The sequence below is a fragment of the Neoarius graeffei genome, chromosome 3 (genome assembly GCF_027579695.1).
Source record: "Neoarius graeffei isolate fNeoGra1 chromosome 3, fNeoGra1.pri, whole genome shotgun sequence".
NCBI classification, from domain to species: Eukaryota; Metazoa; Chordata; class Actinopteri; order Siluriformes; family Ariidae; genus Neoarius; species Neoarius graeffei.
Window position 1 is genome coordinate 106418689 of NC_083571.1, and position 13299 is coordinate 106431987.

The 13299-nt window shown below is 41.1% G+C and overlaps 1 protein-coding gene across 2 annotated transcripts in view; it reads right to left on the reverse strand.

Moving 5' to 3' along the window:
* The window catches only part of gphnb (gephyrin b), a 412308-nt gene that overhangs the window by 38208 nt on the left and 360801 nt on the right, over positions 1–13299 (reverse strand). For both annotated transcript variants that reach the window (XM_060916134.1, XM_060916133.1), the window contains one exon: positions 3777–3819. In XM_060916134.1, coding sequence (XP_060772117.1) covers positions 3777–3819 — 43 coding nt within the window. The remainder of the gene's footprint in view (positions 1–3776; positions 3820–13299) is intronic.

Here is a 13299-nt window from a genome sequence, read left to right on the forward strand (position 1 = left end):
ACAGTCATGTCATATGACTGCTTTGTGTGATATGCCCCCCTAGTTTTGAGCTCCAGTGGGTTGATCTATTGCTGGGTTTCAGTCATGTGACTTTTCTTAGTGGTTTAACCGGAAGTGAAATAGCTGGTGGTTGAAACAAACAACTAGCGATAACTTATCAGCGTACGCTCATAATCTAGAATCCACTGCTGGCTTTAGATATATTCAGAAGATTGCTATGTGCAATGGAATCGACCCCTACAGTCTGGGAAAGAAGGACTTGTCATACGATCTCGAAAACTACCCTTCAGTCGAGTTCCCCGACATCTTGAACTATCTGGTGTTGCAGATGTCCTTCTACACCGCAAAACAGATGTAAGTGTGGAAGAGTACAGAGACTTACAGCTTTTTTTGTATGTGGCTGGGTAAAGGACCTCGGTATCAAGTCGCTGCCGAATGAACCCTGTATTGTTTTTGCCCGTGTAAGTATGTTTTTTTCAGCTTTTCATTCACGTCTTTACAACGAAGCGCTGAAAGTTGAAGTGTAATCAAACAACAGTTGGCTTGGTTCTCACTTGTGTTGGCTCCTATCTCTCAGGTAAATCATTCACAGAGATCATCAGGAACCCCTTTAAAGACCTGGATCTTAGTTAAACAAGACGGAGAAGTGATCACGGCGCATTGTAACTGTATGGCTGGGGAAGAATTTTGTCACGACCTTCATGCATATGGACTTTGTGAGGAGTGAGGAGTAAACAAAGAAACAGCTGGGGACTTTAGTGCTTTGTGACTAAAAAAAAGTCCCGTAAAATAACAACACAGCAAGAAAAGTACTTGGAAAACACTCAGGACAGAGCTGAGAGGGATACAAACCTTTCACCAAGTGATCACTGCAAACTCGAGCATGTTTCGACTCGGCTCCCTTCGATTTCACTAAGGTTCAGAAGCCACCTTTCTCGACGTCTTTTTGTGAAATCCTGTGTTTGTTCACCCTTTTTTATTAGTTCACGGGGAACCCTGAAGAAACTTTTATCAGTTTCACGATTTGATCGATTCAAACAACCTAAAACAACGCAAGCGTAAGGCATTTTTCATGCGAGCAATGCACCTTCTCCGTACAAACGCTTTGTCAACTGAGCTTTGGTAGACCACCAGCTAAAGTTTTGAATAACTAACGAGGCAGATGTGACATCATGTGAAACCCAGCAATTCTAGCCCATTTTGTTGACGTTTCCAGTCGCAGGTGTAATAAATGTGAACAAAGTGGATTATTTTTGCTATCATTATTTTTCTGCGAAAATATGTTTGCAGGAGAAAGTGAAAGTTGATAGATTGAGCCACACATTGTCTAATCAAAGTACAAATTACACAAAAGGACAGATGGCAAAAATGTTTTTTGGTTTGAACCAGAGGTGGACAAAGTACCCAACTTCATTACTGAAGTCAAAGTACAGATCCCACTGGTCAAATGTTACTCCGACACAAGTGAAAGTTGTCCAGTCAAGTTTTTACTTAAGTTAAAGTACTGAAGTACTTGCTTTTAAAAATACTTAAGTATTAAAAGTACATTTTCTGTCAACACATTGTTGAATTACTGCCACAGCGCTTACAAAACCTAATGCCTCTGAAGCACCTACTGGATTTACTGACTAGCTTGTAGAACCTGTAGAATAAACGCCTGGTAGAGCGTTACAAAATGAAACAACTGAATTGACAAAAAAGATCCATTGTCCACAAAGCAGCATGGTAATGTTCTGATACAGCTCTGGCAGTGTCAGAATCATCAATAAGATACTTGCTAGTTTTTCTCTTTGTCTACTGGTAAAAAATACGTAGTAGCTATAGTAATTATACAAGGTCGCAAAAGCTACAATGTTAACATTACCAAAGACAGAAATGTGAATTCACAAAATGAACGCATGCTATGACATTGTAGTGGTTTAACGTTAAGCTATCTAGTCAATGAAGCTCCTGACATGCTAGCAAACTCTTTTCAAACTCTGAATCACATTGGGTCGCTAACGTTTCTAGAAAAGAAAGATTTCTACATTGTGTTTATTTGGTAAGATTATGCTAAAACATTTCTGAAAGGACTTCAGATAAGTTAACGTTATTCATGTTAGCGTAACTCTGTTTATTTTTACATGCTAACTAACAGTGTCCAAGTTAACTAGCTATGTGTTAACGTTAGCCGTGGACAAGGCTATGGTAACTTGGCGGGCAAATCCATAGAAAGTCATTTGACTAACCAGACTGCATAGCTATTGCAACGTTATCGCTAGCTCTAAAAGCACAGACAACTTTATTGCAAGCTTTCTCTTGGAATAAAATGTTTATATACTTCAATATGCTTCCGCAGGTTGGACGGTGAGTTTTTGTAGGCCGTAATGTGGTTCATTTTCGGCAAACAAAGCAAACATTTAACACGAAATGAATCTTTAATCCTTTCAGAAAACTGAAACATGGGTTCATGGGCCATGGGGGCATGCATTCTCCAGAAGAACCGCCTCCTTCCATTCTGTCATTAACTGATCATGTTAAATAACGCTGCTAAAAAATCATTGAACTTGATTTTATACAGTCTATGGACGTGACGTGACCCTAGTGATTACTGATCGGCTGTCTCAGTGTCACCTGCGAAAAACCAATCACGTTTTAGACAAGAAAAGAAAAAAGCATCCACTTTCAAAGCTGCTTCATAGTAACGAGTAACGAGGACATTGATAGAAATGTAGTGGAGTGAAAAGTACGATATTTGTCTTTCAAATGTAGTGAAGTTAAAGTCATAAGTTTAAAAAAATAATAATACTCAAGTAAAGTACAGATACTCAAAAAGTGTACTTAAAGTGCCATTCCATGATTGGATGTATTCTTTGGCATAAAATACAATATATTTTGACAACATATATAAATGGTATCACTAGATAGAGAAATCTTTTAGCTTCAAAATGATATATCAAACATAATTTTTTGACAATGACAAGTATATTAATTTTGCGACCAAAGTCACCTACCCTTTTAATTTCCGTGCATGATGTCATCGGCAGGTTCCCCTTCTTGTGTGCCACGTGACGTGTGATGTGGCACAGATTATCAGCAATGGCGGATAGAACGCGATAAAAATAATACCAATAAATCTAGCTAATACCAATAAATCTAGCTAACTGAAAGATTAACTCAAAATTTTTCGCAATTTTTTTGGCCCCCATATACGAGGAGAAATGACTCTCTCACTTTGGGGGTTTCCTGGTCTAAAAATAGACCGACACGTGGTACACAAGAAGGGGAACCTGCCGATGACATCACGTTTCACTACCGCGCGGAAATTAAAAGGGTAGGTGACTTTGGTCGCAAAATTAATATACTTGTCGTTGTCAAAAAATTATGTTTGATATATCATTTTGAAGCTAAAGGATTTCTCTGTCTAGTCATGTTGTCATAAAATATATTGTATTTTATGCCAAAAAAATACATCCAATGGTGGAATGCCACTTTAAGTATAGTACTCAAGTAAATGTACTTCATTACTGTCCACCTCTGGTTTGAACAAAAGGATTACGACTTTTCTGTGTACCGTGCTTGTTATTCAAATGAAACGCAGTTCAGATTCATATGGCAAAAATTTATCGATAAACTTTTAAATTATATATTAGTGATGTATACAGTACCATACTATGAATCTGGACACTTCTTGTGACTGATAGAAGGGGCGAATTAACCCCAAAATCAGCCCGATTAAACCTGGTGTAAGTCACACATTCAACCCACTGACATACACACTCGCATGAGTGACTTACTCGCCCGTAAAATATTTTCTTTGCTGCTGCATCGTGACTGCACCTGGAGAAAAACAGAGAAAGAGAGAAAGCAATAGACAGATGCTGTTAGTTTGAACACAGCATGCCTTGGATGACAATACTCAGTAACATGTTGGCTACACTGTGAAGAAAAATGGAAATGTCATAATGTCATGTCACACCATGGAGCCGAATCGATGTCATCCAGGTTTGTGGCTTGGAAACGAAGATGGAGCCAAGATTTACTGCACAATGAAGCAATGAGCAAAAGGAAACATTTAAATCAGACCGACAAGCAGCTCAGACTCGATCTCACTAGTGGTTCATTAGCTCCAGCTGCTGATAAGCATACTACACTAACACGCATCATTCGCAAACAAGCTAGCGACTTCCTTTGACATCAACATGCTCTTCTTGAAAAAGAGCTGAACTGCTTCCTGTGGATCTGACCATAAACTCTGAAGCTCAATCCGACATTATCGAGAAACTTTATAGAATCGATAGCATGTTTTCATTTTGGCTCTATACTTCTGTCTTGAAATTAAGAAGTAATCACTCTTTTAGCTTCATATTTAAGCTATTAGCATCTATTTTTTTCCACCCTAATTTCCACTCGCCAGCCACTTTATTAGGAACATCCATACACCACCTATTTTGTGCAGTTCTCTAATCAGCCGATCCCTTCACAGCAGCACGATGCATCAAGTCATGCAGATACGAATCAAGAGCTTCAGTTAATGTTCACAGTGTTTGAACATCAGAATGGGAAAAATTGTGATCTTGAAGTGTGGCTTTCTTTCACTGTAGCATGGGTGTTGGTTTGAGCCAGATGGACTGGTTTGAGTATTTCAGAAATGGCTGATCTCCTGGGGTTTTCACAGACAACAGTCTCTAGAGTTTACACAGAATGGTGCGAAAAACAAAAAAGACATTGAGTGAGTGAGCAACAGTTCTATGGGTGGAAACAAATGCCTTATTGATTAGAGAGGTCAGAGGGAAATGGACAGGGGTGGGTTTCCTGAAAGCCTCTTAAGGCCAAGAGAGTCTTAAATTACCCTTTGGTGACTGACCCCTTGAAAATCGTTCCTCCAGGAACGATGACGTTTCAGTTGTCAAGACAACGGAAAAACTAAAATACAAAACAGAAAGATACGTCACAATGCTCTTGTGCACAAAACAAAATGCTCTTGTATTTTAGTTTTTCCGTTGTCTTGACAACTGAAACGTCATCGTTCCTGGAGGAATGATTTTCAAGGGGTCAGTCACCAAAGGGTTAAGATCCATCGTCAAGCTTACGTGGTTTTCCCAAATAATATTGTAGCCCAAGTCGTCCTTTAGTTTGCTCGGAATTTACGACAGACCCAGACCACTCGTTCAAAACAAAGAGCGACTCGCTCACAGCCGAATACACAATGCACATGCACCGCCGAGGGACTCTCACAGGTCAACGAGGGAAACTGGTGCTGAATCTGCTGATGGTGTTAAATTATTTTTCTTGTACATTGCAAGGACATCGAGCTAATTATGAAATAAATATACGCAAAACACACTGAATATATTTCAATATGTTATGGAATTATGTATGGATATCGTAATGTCACATTGATATCACAACATTTTAATCAAATTTAAGACTAGGCGAGTGATTAATTTAGTGTCATAAATGAGACACATTTTTGCACCGTTAACAGTGTGTGCGTGTGTGCGAGAGAGAGACAGAGGCCAAGTTTACATTAGACCGTATCTGTCTCGTTTTCTTCGCAGATGCACTGTCCGTTTACATTAAAACGCCTGGAAACGCCGGGAAACGCTGGGAAACGGGAATCCGCCAGGGTCCACGTATTCAATCCAGATCGTGTCTGGTCCGGTGCTGTGTAAACATTGAGAATACGCGGATACGCTGTGCTGAGCTCTAACTGGCGTCATCATTGGACAACGTCACTGTGACATCCACCTTCCTGATTCGCTGGCATTGGTCATGTGACGCGACTGCTGAAAAACGGCGCGGACTTCCGCCTTGTATCACCTTTCATTAAAGAGTATAAAAGTATGAAAATACTGCAAATACTGATGCAAATACTGCCCATTGTGTAGTTATGATTGTCTTTAGGCTTGCCATCCTTCCACTTGCAAGTGGTAAGTGACGCGCATGCCCGATATGCACTGAGATCACACACACAGCGGCTCAGTCCCGAATCACTGCTTGTGCGCTTCACTCGCGCGTTCTGTGAGCTGCGCAGGGCCGGAGTGCGCACCCTCCAGAGGGCACTCGCTGTTCAGGGCGGAGTGATTTGGAGCGCAGGATGCCCGCGGAGCCGAGCGTATCCGTGTATTGGCGTTGCTGTGTGCACGCGAATCGTTTTAAAAACGTTAATCTGATGATCCGCTGATACGGTCTAATGTAAACCCCACCAGAGAGAGAGAGGTTTTGATCTGTGTGTAGTGTGTACCAAAGGAGGTTGAATTGACCTCCTTTTACACACACACACACACACACACACACACACACACACACACACACACACACACACACACAGTCAAGCCGGAAAGTCTGCACACCCCTTTCACCTTCTCCACATTTTATTACATTACAGACTTATTCTACAATAGATTGAATTCATTTTTTGTCACAAAATTCTACACAAAATCGCCCATAATGACAGTGAAAGCAGGTTTTTAGACATTTGTGCTAATTTATTAAAAATCAAAATGTAAAATATCCTATGTACACAAGTGTGCACACCCTTTGATATGACACCCAAAAGTGAGCTGAGGTGCATTTTGTTTCCACTGATGCTGCTTAAGATGTTTCTACAACTTAATTGCAGTCCACCTGTGGTAAATTCAATTGATTGGACATGATTGGGGATTGCCAACACCTGCCTATATAAGGTCCCACAGTTGACAGTACATGTCAGAGCAAACTCCAAGCCATGGGGTCAAAGGAATTATCTGCAGACTTCAGAAACAGGATTGTGTCAAGGCAGAGATCTGGAGAAGTGTACAGAAAAGTTGCTGCAGCTTTACAGGTCCCAAAGAGCACAGTGGCCACCATCATTCATAAATGGAAGAAGTTTGGAACCACCAAGAATCTTCCTAGACCTGGCTGCCCAGCCAAACTGAGCAACTGGGGAAGACGGGCCTTGGCCAGGGAGGTGAGCAGGAACCCGAGGGTCACTCTGACAGAGCTCCACCTTGTGGAAATGGGAGAATGTTTCAGAAGAACAACCATCTAGGCAGCACTCCACAAATCAGGCCTTTATGATTGAGTGGCCAGACGGAAGCCACTCCTTAGTAAAAGGCACATGACAGCCCACTTGGAGTTTGCCAAAAGGCCCCTAGAGGAGTCTCAAACCATGAGAAACAAGATTCTCTGGTCTGATGAAACCAAAATTGAACTTTTTGGCCTGAATACCAAGCGTCACATCTGGAGGAAACCAGGCACCAGTTATCACCTGGGTAATGCCATCCCTACAGTGAAGCATGGCGGTGGCAGCATCATGATGTGGGGATGTTTTTCAGCAACGGGAATGGGGTGACTAGTCCTCATAGAGGGAAAGATGAATGTAGCTAAGTACATCGAGACCCTTGAAGAAAACCTGCTCCAGAGCGCTCTGGACCTCAGACTGGGGCGAAGGTTTACCTTCCAACATGACAATGACCCGAAGCACACAGCCAAGAGAACAAAGGAGTGGTTTTGGAGGAAGTCTGTGAATGTCTTTGAGTAGCCCAGCCAGAGCCCAAACCTGAATCCAATTGAACGTCTGTGGAAGGAGCTGAAAATGGCTGTGTCCCAATGCTCCCCATCCAACCTGACGGAGCTTGCAAGGTTATGCCAAGAGGAATGGGCAAAAATGTCCAGAAACAAGTGTGCTAAGCTCGTAGCTTCTTTCCCAAGATGCCTTGAAGCTGTAATTGCTGCCAAAGGTGCATCAACCAAGTATTAGGCTAAGGGCATGTACAGATATGTAACCCCTAAATAACCTATTTGTCACAGTAAAATAAAATTGCATATTTTCTAAAAATCTGCTTTCACTTTGTCATTATGGGCTATTTTGTGTAGAATTTTGTGACAAAAATGAACTCAGTCTATTGTAGAATAAGTCTGTAACGTAATAAAACATGGAGAAGGTGAAAGGGGTGAGCAGACTTTCCAGCTTGACTATATCTATATATATCTACAGTGGTATGCAAAAGTTTGGGCACCCCTGGTCAAAATTGTTGTTACTGTGAACAGTTAAGCAAGTTGAAGATGAAATGATCTCCAAAAGGCATAAAGTTAAAGATGACTCATTCCCTTTATATTTTAAGCAAAAACAATTTTTTATTTTCATCTTTTACATTTTCAAAATGACAAAAAAGGAAAAGGCCCGAAGCAAAAAGTTTGGGCACCCTGCATGGTTAGTATCTAGTAACACCCCCTTTGGCAAGTATCACAGCTTGTAAACACTTTTTGTAGCCAGCTAATAATCTTTCAGTTCTTACCTGGGGGATTTTCACACATTCGTCCTTGCAAAAGGCTTCCAGTTCTACAAGTTTCTTGGGCTGTCTTGCATGCACTGCTCTTTTGAGATCTATCCACAGATTTTCAATGATATTTAGGTCAGGGGACTGTGAGGGCCTGGGCAAAACCTTCAGCTTGTGCCTCTTGAGGTATTCCATTGTAGATTTTGAGGTGTGTTTTGGATCATCGTCTTACTGTAGGACACATCCTCTTTTTAACTTCAACTTTTTTACAGATGGTGTGATGTTTGCTTCCAGAATTTGCTGGTATTTATTCGAATCCATGCTTCCCTCAACCAATGAAATGTGCCCTGTGCCACTGGCTGTAACACAACCCCAAAGCATGATCGATCCACACCCATGCTTCAGAGTTGGAGAGGTGTTCTTTTCCTGGAATTTGGCACCCTTTTTTCTCCAAACATACCTTTGCACATTGTGGCCAAAACGTTCTATTTTGATTTCATCAGTCCACAGGACTTGTTTCCAAAATGCATCAGGCTTATTTGGATGTTCATTTGTAAACTTCAGATGCTGAATTTTGTGGCTAGGATGCAGGAAAGGTTTTCTTCCAATGACTCTCCCATGAAGGTCATATTTGTTCGGGTGTCGCTGCATAGTAGAACAGTGCACCATCACGCCAGGGTCTGCTAAATCTTTCTGAAGGTCTTTTGCAGTCAAACAGGGGGTTTTATTTGCCTTTCTAGCAATCCAACGAGCAGTTCTTTCAGAAAGTTTTCTTCATCTTCCAGACCTCACCTTGATCTCCACTGTTTCTGTTAACTGCCATTTCTTAATAACATTACAATCTGAGGAAACAGCTACCTGAAAACACTTTGCTACGTCCTTGTAGCCTTCTTCTGCTTTGTGAGCATCAATTATTTTATTATTCAGAATGCGAGGGAGTTGCTTAGAGGAGCCCATGGCTGTTGATTTTAGGGACAAGTTTGAGGAGTCAGAGAATTTATACAGCTTTGAAATCTGCATCATCTGACCTTTTCTAATGAAGAATTTGAACAAGCCACAGCTCAATAAGCTAATTAAGGTCTGGAACCTTGGTAAAAGTTACCTGAGAACTCAAATGTATTGGGGTGCCCAAACTTTCGCATGGTGTTCCTTTTCTTTTTTCCCTCTCCAATTGTACAAAACAAAAATAATACACAAATCTTGCAGAAAACGCTGAAAAGAAATGTGTCGTCTTTACCTTTATGCCTTTTGGTGATCAGTTCATCTTCTGCTCACTTAACTATTCACAGTAACAGACATTTTCAGCAAGGGTGCCCAAACTTTTGCATGCCACTCTATCTATCTATCTATCTATCTATCTATCTATCTATCTATCTATCTATCTATCTATCTATCTATCTATCTATAAGGAGGTTAATTTATATATAAGGAGGTCAATTCAACCTCCTTAGGTACACACTACACACAGATCAAAACCTCTCTCTCTCTCTCTTTCTCTCTGCGTGCACTTATAAGGGAGAACATTGCCCACTTGGCATTGTGGATAAGAGTTGAAATAATCCTGACTGCATGATCGGGGGGTAACAGTGAAATGAGCGAGCACGGGGAACACATTTACTTAATTATTTAGCTTATTATTTGCTCATTCTTTCATGTGAACATGTGTTCACTTAATTAAAAACACGCTTGGAATAAAAAAAAAATTGGCAAAAACGCAAAATAGTTTCATTAATTAATTGCCACATTATATATGTAATGCTTCCAGATGATACTATATATTATCTTATTTTAAACACTTTACATTTCATTAGATTTTGGTTAAAAACGAATGCCATGTGACCTTATCGACTGGATTTAGCAACTACTAATGCCTTCAGCAATGACAGTACGATCGCTATTAGCAACTACTAATGTCTATATCGCAGACGCGCACTGCAAAGACGCTCTTCATCCTGTTGCTCTTTACACTCCTTCTTACGACTGAGTTCTAAAGAACCACGTACAGAGACAACATTCGTTGCTTAAGAGAGTCTCTCAACTCGCTCTTTAGCTCTAAAGCAGGGGTCACCAAACTTTTTTTCTCTGGGGGCCACATTGTCGTTCCTGACTGTGATGGGGGGCCGGGGTCGGGTCAGCTATGTAACATAGAATTGTATGACCCAGACAAATATGACCACCAGCAGGCCTCATTGTGTAGTAGAGATTACTAGCCTGGCACAGCCATCCCCACTACTATATCCCCACTACTATATCAACACTTGTTTCCTGGCACATATTTGTTTATCTTTACTAGTGGTTTGCAAAAGTAGTAATCGAGTCTTCACACTTTGTTTTAATTTGAAATACCACAGATATTCCATTTATTTATTTTCTAATAAAAATAACATCAAAGCTGTCAAGGTAAGAAACATCTGCCTAGTTGAGGTGATTGACACTGGCAAAGGTGAGTGGAAAATTATAAATTGTAGGTAGGCCTGTTGATATTATTAATAATATTAATAATAGTGTGCAGCACTTAATAAAGGTCAAATAAATAGGCCTATAAAATAAATACACTTTAAAAAAACAGTGAAATTATAATAATATGAGCAATAGATCACAGCAGTTGTGCTGTGTCCTGCACGTCATTGCTCTCATCCATGGCCAAAGCAAAAAACTCGAATTCTGACGCTTTCTCATTCAGCTGGTCATACACGTTGTCCCCCAAATCTTCAGTTCGCCTGGTCATAGCAGGTGCGGAGAGACTCACCGCATTGAGCGCATCCTTCTTGTCGGGACACACCTCCTCGGCCACAGCAAGCATGCATACTTTAACAAAGTCCCCATCAGTAAACGGCTTTCCATGGGTAGCTAGTAGGTGAGCTACCTTATAGCTAGCTCGGACAGCAGCCTGGCTGATCTGGGTTTGGCGAAGGAATACATTCTGTTGTGCAGCCAGTCTGCATTTCATCCTCTGAATCCTGTCTTCTCTTGTTTGCTCTCGCAAACTAGCATACTCTTTGTGGCGGGTTTCGTAGTGATGACACAGATTATATTCTTTGAAAACCGACACTTTCTTTACATACAAGACAAACTGCACGGTCCTTACACTGAACGAAAAAATAATCAGTGGTCCACTGTTGTTTAAAAACTCTGCACTCTCTGTCGACTTTTCGCTTACCGCTAGCCATTTTGCTGTCCTGAACACTGACAGTTCTCTGCGCATGCGCTGCCTGTCACTGCTTGATCGCGAGCATATGATGAAAATTCGGAAAATATGAATAGCTCATTTTATAACTAAATATCAATTTTAATTGATAAAATCAACAAAATACAAGATGCAGACATGTTATTTGCCAAAAAGCAATTTTTAAAAAAATAGGCCATGACCACTTTTGGGGATTGTCTCATAGGGCTGGTTCAAGTTGTGGGGGGCTGGGGGGCTGGTCAAAGGGGGGTGGGGGGGTGGGTGGCGGGCCGGAGTTGGCCCGCGGGGCGTAGTTTGGTGACCCCTGCTCTAAAGGGTAACGTTATCTAGAAACCTACTCCAGATTGGTTGGAGCTGCCAGGAAGGATATAGTAACTCAAAGCAACTCTTTACGACTGTGGTGAGCAGGAAAGCATCTCAGCATGCAACAGCAGAAGACCACATTCGGTTCCACTCCTGCAGCCAAGAACAGGAAGCTTAGAATCAAGAACAGGTTCCTATTAAAATGGCCAGTGAGTGTACGTACAGTACCAGTCAAAAGTTTAGACACACCTTTTAATTCAATGTTTTTTCTTTATTTGTATTAATTAAAAGACACTTCACGTCTTAAAGTAATGATGGATGTCGTTTCTCTTTATGTAGTTGAGCAGTTCTTGACATAATATGGATTACTACAGTTGTGGAACAGGGCTATTTGCTGTATTTTTATTTTTTACTATTTACTGTGATGATCTCAAATGCATTAAGAAGGCAAGAAAGTCAAAATACAGAAAACTCTATGAATGAGTTGGTGTGTCCAGACTGTTGGTGTGTTCTTGATTCTAAGGTTCCTGTTCTTCGCAGGAGTGGAACCCAATGTGGTCTTCTGCTGTTGCATGCTGAGATGCTTTTCTGCTCACCATGGTTGTAAAGAGCTGCTATATCCTTCCCGGCAGCTCGAACCAATCTGGCCATTTTCCTCTGACCTCTGTTATCAACAAGACATTTGTTTCCACCCACAGAACTGTCCCTCCCTCCCTCACTCACTCAATGTTTTTTGCACCATTCTGTGTAAACTCTAGAGACTGTTGTGTGTGAAAACCCCAGGAGATCAGCAGTTTCTGAAATACTCAAACCAGTCCATCTGGCTCAAACCAACACCCATGCTACAGTGAAAGAAAGTCACACTTCGAGATCACAATTTTTCCCGTTCTGATGTTTGAACATTGTGAACATTAACTGAAGCTCTTGATTCGTATCTGCATGATTTGATGCATCGTGCTGCTGTCAAGGGATCGGCTGATTAGAGAACTGCACAAAACAGGAGGTGTGTGGGTGTTCCTAATAAAGTGGCTGGCGAGTGTATGATACTAATTAACCATTATTTGTATGTCATTATGAAACATGTCTTAAAACACTGTGATTGGTCAAACATCTCCATTTATATCTATTATTCTTTGTAAAAAAAAAAAAAAAGTTTTATTTTGTTTTCTGAATGAATCACACGCAACCTTGTTGAATCGGTACCCTCTATCTGACCTAGCACTGAATCCTACAGCATCATTTCGATCCCAGAGCAGTGCAGCTTCCCTCTCACAGCCGGCTTGGGTTAGATAAGGGGAAGAGTTACAGCATGTGCACGCAGTACGCACTGTCGCTGTGATCTAAACCCTTTCTGGAGATTAATATGAGGCACCGATTCTGCCAGACAGCCCGAAAACCAAGATGTGGAGAGATGGAGAGAGAGAACGAGAGACAAGGAGGAGGGAAGAGTGGAGTGAGGCAGCTCTAGGAAACTACTGTGAAGAAAGAAGCGCGAGAGCAGACACACTTTATCTACAGCAAGTGAAATAAAAGAAAGAGACAGAATAGATATATGAGCCAGAGAGA